The sequence below is a fragment of the Megalops cyprinoides genome, chromosome 10, assembly GCF_013368585.1.
Source record: "Megalops cyprinoides isolate fMegCyp1 chromosome 10, fMegCyp1.pri, whole genome shotgun sequence".
In the NCBI taxonomy this organism is placed as follows: domain Eukaryota; kingdom Metazoa; phylum Chordata; class Actinopteri; order Elopiformes; family Megalopidae; genus Megalops; species Megalops cyprinoides.
Window position 1 is genome coordinate 4620001 of NC_050592.1, and position 7500 is coordinate 4627500.

Sequence of the window (7500 nt, forward strand, 5' to 3'; positions counted from 1 at the left end):
GGGGGGGGGTGCAGGTGTCGCCCGAATTTTAACAGGCAGAAACACATATACTTGCCGGCACAGGCGCTGCTTTTCGTTCCGGCCCGTTGTCATGGGAACCCCGTCTCCATGCGCGGGGGTTGCCAGGACGTCCTGTGTGGTGGGGGTCCGAAGGTGTGCCCCCGCCCCCCTGATTGTGTCTGGCGGAACGAAGTGGCCCCCCCTCCGCTCCCCTCCCAGCCCCCCTCTCTCAGGGTGAGAGCACCGTGCCGTCTGACCTTGGGCCGCTTTCTGCTCTGCGGGTCAATGATTGGCCGGGAGGAATGTTGGAGGCCCTGTGGGCCGGAGTAGGGGTCAGGTGTGTTCGGCTTTTCCTTCAGGGGCTCAGAGGAGGAGCGGAATACTGCAAGCCTGCTAGATCAAGGTGTCCAGGTTTGCAGGTGTGTCAGGGTTCCAGAGCAGATCCAGGACAGCTGCAAGGTCTTCTATATTTGTGTGTGTAAGTGTATGTATGTATGTATGTATGTGTGTGTGTGTGTGTGTGTGTGTGTGTGTGTGTGTGTGTGTGTGTGTGTGTGCGTTAGCACGTGTGTGTGCATCGGTGTGCTAGGGGTCAGAGCCTATGTAGCCCCCTCTCAAAGCTGATGTAGCCCCCTCTCAAAGCCGATGTGCCGTGACGAAGTTTTCACTGGAATCATTTCCAAACACTCGGTATTTATTCTGGCGGTAGGAATCTGTTTATATCCGGATGTTCAGCCCCACAATGGCCGTTTTCCTGCAGGGCGTGTCGGCTCTTACTTTTCATGCCTCCTGGCCTGCTGCTCTGCGGAGAAGTACAGTCATTAATAATGTCATCTAATTGGATTGAGCCGCTTGTCATCTTATGTGGGCATCTGACGCGGCTGTCCTGTGTGTCAGCTAGGAATCAGGAAGCATGCTCCCGCTCCAGGACATTTCCTCTGAGGGTGGGGCACGTTTCACTGTGTGCTTTAGTGAAGTGCGTTCACTTTTCGTGCAAGAAAAAAAAAGGAGAGATTTGCAGCCGCGGCAGATAAAATCTGACAGCAGGAGCAAGCTGGTGATGTGAGTCTTCTGTAAATCAGTTTCACGCCGGTCGGAGCGCCTCTTACGGTGGGACCGTAAATTTCTGACCGAGGAGCGTGAGGAGAAGGAAGCCAGCTTATCCCGGTAATGAACACGAGGACGCGTAGGAGTCTGTGAGCTCGTACTCTCGGCTGTCAGATCACACTCAGTCCTCGGGTCGAAAATAACCTCCCTAATGAAATTCTTTCTCTCCGCTTTAATGGAATGAAACTGGCCCTGTAAGCTTTCAGCCTCAGAGCTGCCAGGAAAAAGGAGTCTTCCAGATGTGATAGTGCTACATGTTATCGCCCTTAAAAAAGAAAAACCTTTTATGTTAAAAACAGTTTTAACATAAACTTATATGCAAGACGCTACTTTTTCAAGGGTTGGCAATTATGTTGCATTTTTCTTATGACATTACATTACATTACTGGCATTTAGCAGATCGGGAGCAATTTACATAGGTTACAATTCTTACGTTATCCATTTATGAAGCTGGATATTTACTGAGGCAATCGTGGGTTAAGTACCTTGCCCAAGAGTACAGCAGCAATGCCCCAGCAGGGAATCAAACCAGCAACCTTTTGGTTACAAGCTGTGCTCCTAACCACTATGCTACACTGCCGCCCTTTTTTTGAGAAAAAATTTCTTATAGTATATAAGACGCATTTATTGTACGTTCACGATAACCACATTTCCACTGAATGAACGACAAAGGCTAAATGGGCTCTGTTGCCTGTTAGCGCCTGTTAGCGCTCTCTGAAACGCGGCTTTTGTTCTTTTCGTCTTTTCCGTCAGGAGGTGCGTTCCGTTTCGTTCCTGAGCGGGGTTGGTTAAAGCAGGAGGGAGCGACCTGGATAGCGGCATACCCTGGAGGCTGTAGCCGCAGGCCTACTTACCGGCGCTCTTCTGCGCGTGTGGCTGTGCGTGGCCTTATTTCTCCACCGCAGTGTGGGCAGTCATGAAGCAGACCCGCTGAGTGCCACCGCGTGGCCAGGAGGTGGCGCTGGCTCAGGGAGCTCCTGTGCTAGCAGCCTCTCTCTGTGGCAGCATCACTGCGTCTCAGCCTGGCGATACACTTAGCTGCACTTAGGTCCTGTGTGCCTCCTTGTATCCGTCTTTCATTATGATTATATGACGTGACATTTTTGTCATTTAGCAGACTCTGTGTGGGAAATGTGGGTTAAGTGCCTTGCCAAAGGGTACAACAGCAGTGCCCCAGCAGGGAATCAAACGTACAACAACAGTGCCCCAGCAGGGAATCGAACCAGCAGCCTTTTGGTTACAATCTTTTGCGCTTTTGCTCCTTACCACTACACCATGCTGCATACATGAGTATGTTGCTGTGACAGTACCTCAGAGACGGTCAGTAAAGTGTGTATATATATGTAAATATATGTAAATGTGTAACTGTTTCTCTCTGTGCCGTTCCCGCAGATGATGAAGTCGACCACCAGCACAGCACGACGGGGAGCGAGGGGGGCATCTCGGGGGACAGCACCCCGCCCACCAAGCGCAAGGGCAAGTTCTCCAGCTTCGGCAAGATCTTCAAGCCCTGGAAGTGGAGAAAGAAGAAGAGCAGCGAGAAGTTTAAGGAAACTTCAGAAGGTGCGTGCCCTGGCCTGTTGTTTATGTTCCTCTGTTTGGAGCGGTGCTGACCCCGCCACCCGATTGGACAGCGATCTTTACTCCCTCCCCCCCCCCCCCCCCCCCCCCCCCCCCTTGCTTCCTCGGGCTGACGTGCCAAAGGGGGCGACTCCGAACGAGCCGTTCCCGCAGATCCATTGTTGCAGACGTTAGAATAATATCCTGCCAGTTTAAGATGTGGCGACGCACACACCCCGGCGTGTTCCTGTACAATCGCAGCCTGACGTTGGAGGAAAAGCCTCCATGTCTGCCTTTTAACACTTTCCTCTTGTGAGAGTGTGCAGTGTGCAGTGTACTGTGTGCAGTGCCACCAGGCTGTATTTTTAGAGTGTGTCAGTGATTCATAGCACCCCCCTCCCCCTTACCTAAACACTCTCTTCTTTGCAGTTCTGGAAAGAAAGATGTCGATGAGGAGGTCTCGGCAGGAGCTGATCGAGAAGGGAGTGCTGAAGGAGGTTCCAGACAACGGTGAGAGCGCCGGGCCCGCACCCCGACGGCGTGGGCGTCACGGAGCCCGCCGTCACTGAGGCCGTTAGGCCACCGTCCTGGGGGTTTAACGCCCATCAACGACTGTGCTCATGTTGCCCTGGTAACCCCAGAGACTCAGGGCCCTTGCCGTTTCAATGGCATTGTTTGAAAGACGTCAGGATTTAAACTCTGCTCTTAGCAAAGCAGCGTTACAGATGATTATACAGCTAATTAGCATTTTCAGGAGGGAGGGTGTCTGAGGTGCGAGGACATGCTAATCCAGATCTCTGCTCCGCTCTGAGTGGAGGGCTCTGAGTGCCTGTGCTGTCCTCTGGAGGAAAGTAGACTGTATTTCAGTGGAAATGGGGCGGTATCATATTCTATGCCTGCTCTCGAAATAATCTCCAAACCGCTGAGGGGAGATTTAGTGAGCGCGGAAACCAGGTGTGGGAAGAAATTAAATTAAAACGCTGTCTCCTTTTTTTTTCTATCCCCCTCCAACTTTGGAGTATTGCAGAAGTGGAGTTTATCTGGAGTTTGCGGAAGTGGAACAAATTTTGCCTGCAGCAAAAAGCTTTGAAAGTCATGTATTTCTACTTAGTGTTGAGGAGGCCTGTTTATTAAACAAGCAGCTGTTCTTTTTTTATTTTATTTTCTCTGGGTGAAGAACCGTGGAGCATCTGGGAGGCTATTAGCCCAGGGGATTATGGGTAATGTGGCACATTCTGAGAGATGGGCAGCCTTATGTGAGGAACTGGGGCTGTGGAAACGCAAGTTGTGGAATCACAGATGGCGCCAGTCCTTCCGGCCAGTCTGGCTGTTATGTGGGGTGGATTATTAGCGTAAGAATCATTGTGCTCAATGCTTTTATAATTTATGAAGTGATATATCTGTTTGCCTGTTGTTGAAAGTGCCGTGTTCTCTTAGCTGACACACCTGGTTAAACAGAGGCTAAATAAATAAGCACAAAAAACAGCGTTGGGAAAGGAACTTTATCAGCAGGGGCTTTATCAAGAGGTGCTGGTTTTGATTACTGTCACTGTGCCATCTCATCTCAGATCTCTTAACCAGTATGACCCACAGTAGAGTGCCTGGAAATGGTGTCGGTGCCAGAAAGATTAGTGCAAAAGCACCTTGTCTTAAAGCAGCGAGCTTTTTATATTTCAGACCCGGAGGAAGAGATGTGCTTTCTCATTCAGGTTCAGCAGTGGTATCTGTCTTTGGAAACTAAAACCTATAAACTGGCTGGTCACATGACTAATTCCCCCACCGCTGCCGCACACCGCTAGCTGGGAGCCATTACTTTGCAGCCGAGGACTAACTTGTGATTTATGATAAGGCCATTTTCAATTTCACACTTCTCCAGGAGTCACGTAATTGCGCGGCCGGGATTGATCGTATCACAACTTTTATTCAGACTTTGCACTTTTCTTGCTGAGGACTATTTGTGTGAGCGTTTTGATAGAACGCGGTCAGGTTTGTTCACAGAGTGTGTGTCTGTGTGCTGTGTGGAACAGGATCGGGTGTGTTCACGGAGTGTGTCTGTGTGGAACAGGAACAGGATCGGGTGTGTTCACGGAGTGTGTCTGTGTGGAACAGGATCGGGTGTGTTCACGGAGTGTGTCTGTGTGGAACAGGAACAGGATCGGGTGTGTTCACAGAGTGTGTCTGTGTGGAACAGGATCGGGTGTGTTCACAGAGTGTGTCTGTGTGGAACAGGATCGGGTGTGTTCACGGAGTGTATGTCTGTGTGCTGTGTGGAACAGGATCGGGGGTGTTCATGGAGTGTGTGTCTGTGTGCTGTGTGGAATATGTTCAGGTTTGTTCACGGAGTGTGTGTCTGTGTGCTGTGTGGAACATGTTCAGGTGTGTTCACAGAGTGCGTGTCTCTGTGTGCTGCGTTGCAGAGGGAGACGACTCGCACGGCTCCAAGCTGCCCTACGTGAAGAACGGCCACACGGTTCCCGTCAGCGCCGGCGGCGGCCGGGGGCCGGACCAGGGGCGGGACCAGGGGCGGCCCCCCTCAGACTCGGACTTCAGGGCCAACCCCTCCTGGCTGCCGCAGGGCGAGGACAGGCGGCTGCGCGTCCCCTCGGACGGGGACCGCAGGGGGGGCCCGGGTCCCCGGGGCCCCGTGCAGGAGGAGGGGCGGGAGGGCAGGCGCGGCCGGCCCCTGGCGGAGGCCGAGAAGAAGCCCGGCCTGCAGTGGCAGGGGGATGAGGGCCGCCGAGGGGGGAGACCCCACCCCCACCCCGATGCCGACAAGAAGCCCGTCCTGCAGAAGGCCCCTTCGGAGGACGGGCGGCGGACGCGCCCCCCCTCGGACGCTGAGCGGAAGACCCTCCCCCGTCACTCCTCGGCCGAAGAGGGCAGGGCACGCCGAGGTGAGGGGGGGGGGGCGTGGGAGTCGCGTGGCGTTCTCTCTCTCTGTTTCCTTCCCTCCCCCGGCTCCTCCTCTCTCTCTCCTCTCCCAGGCCGGCTCCTCTTCTCTCTCTCCTCTCCCAGGCCAGCTCCTCCTCTCTCTCTCTCTCCTCTCCCAGCTGGGACTGGGAGCATCTGTTCTCCCTCAGGGCCGCTTCAGCTAAGCTCCTTATTTTGTAACGAGGAAGAACAGCTAAGCTGCGTTCATTTCTCCTAATTAATGCGGCCCTGCTTTTTAACTGTGACTGCTCGGTACAACAGTCCCGTACATTTGCAGTGTATTGTGGTGTGTGTACATGTCTTCCCTTTTAGTTTTTAGGCTGCCTAGTCAGGTTAGCACAAGTTAACTTGTGGTAGAGCTTTAATAGTGTTGTGCTCACGCTCGCAGGTCTGGGAGTGTTGTTAGCCTGGCCTGACACTGTGGCTCATTCAGCTTGGGTGGATTCATGTCTGCTCTCTTGTGCTGGAAGTCGCTGTGGATAAGAGCATCCTCTAAATGAATGTAATGTAATGCAGTGGTCCTAACTGCCCGTCTCGTGACGGCGGTTGCTTTGGCCGCGCTGAGGATGCGAAGCAGCAGGGGTCGCCAGCACACAGTGGAGATTCCGCCGTATCCTTTTGGCCAAAGCTGGCTTCTGCTGCCCTGTTTGCGCAGTGAGGCAGTTACAGGGTTTTTTACATTCCTACATCAGAAGGCTCCCAGCAGGTCAACAGCCTGTACACACAATTGGCCGCCATTCATTTCTAAATCGCACAGGAGGCGGTAATGGTGCCCTCCCTCCCGAGGCCTCCAGGTTATGGCTGATTCCGGGGGTAATGCAGCGTGGCTGGCCGTAAAACCCGAGCATCCCGCTGCACCTGCCCGCCCCCTCGTTACCGCGGTGCCGCCCCCTCGGGCAGCGGGATGGCTCTGTGTTCGGTAACGGAGTCTGAGTGATGTCCTCAGAGCGGAGAGGAGGGATCTGCTCTGATCAAACGACCCAGGAGCGCCGTGGACACGAAACTGCCCCGTCTGAGATACTGCATCTTTTGTGCGACATCTTCAGTTAGTTCGACGAGCAGTGGGCCCCTTCTCTCCCTCTCTCTCTTTCCCTCTCTCTGTCTATCCTTCATCCTCCCTTTCTGCCTCTCTCTCCCTCCCTCTCTCTATCCTTTACTCTTCCTCTCCTTTCCTCCCTCTCTCACCCTCTCTTTATCCTTCACTCTCCCTTTCTTCCTCTCCCTCTCTCTCCTTCACTCTTCCTCTCCTCCCTCTCCCTCTCCCTCTCCCTCTCGTCTCTGCATGGATCCCTGAATGTAAAACTCCTTTCCTGTGTTCTCTCTTCCTCTCTCCCCCTCTCTCTTTCTCATTCTTTGTCTCAGCATGGATCCCTGAACGTGAATTTCCTTTCCTCTGTTCTCTCTTCCTCTCTCACTCTCTCTCTCTCTCTCTCTCTCTCTGACCTATTTCCTCCTGGCACACACATCACAGTGATAAACACTTAGCTCTGTAAATAAATAACCCTGAACTGAAACCGTCCGCTGTGAGGAATGGTGGGGAGGCATGGAGGCATCGGGGAGGCAGTGCAGAGCTTATCGCCCGGCTCCCCCCCCGGGTTCATGTGCGGCAGCAGCCTGTGTCGGGGAGGCAGTGCAGAGCTTATCGCCCGGCTCCCCCCCCGGGTTCATGTGCGGCAGCAGCCTGTGCCCCGGAGCTTATCGCCCGGCTCCCCCCCCCGGGTTCATGTGCGGCAGCAGCCTGTGCCCCGGTAGGCGGAAGGGGCCAGAAGTTCCACCGCAGCTCTGAGAACGCCACCCGCACACATTGCATTACATTACATTACATTACATTACATTACATGCATTTAGCAGGCGCTCTTATCCGGAGCAACTTACATAGGTTCCACTTTTTTACAATGTTAT

At 53.5% G+C, this 7500-nt stretch overlaps 1 protein-coding gene across 1 annotated transcript in view; it reads left to right on the top strand.

The window, feature by feature from the left end:
• Positions 1-7500, top strand: part of phactr4b (phosphatase and actin regulator 4b) — a 34117-nt gene that overhangs the window by 10028 nt on the left and 16589 nt on the right. Inside the window, exons 2-4 of the mRNA XM_036538860.1 lie at positions 2500-2670; positions 3097-3177; positions 5085-5561. Coding sequence (XP_036394753.1) covers positions 2500-2670; positions 3097-3177; positions 5085-5561 — 729 coding nt within the window. The remainder of the gene's footprint in view (positions 1-2499; positions 2671-3096; positions 3178-5084; positions 5562-7500) is intronic.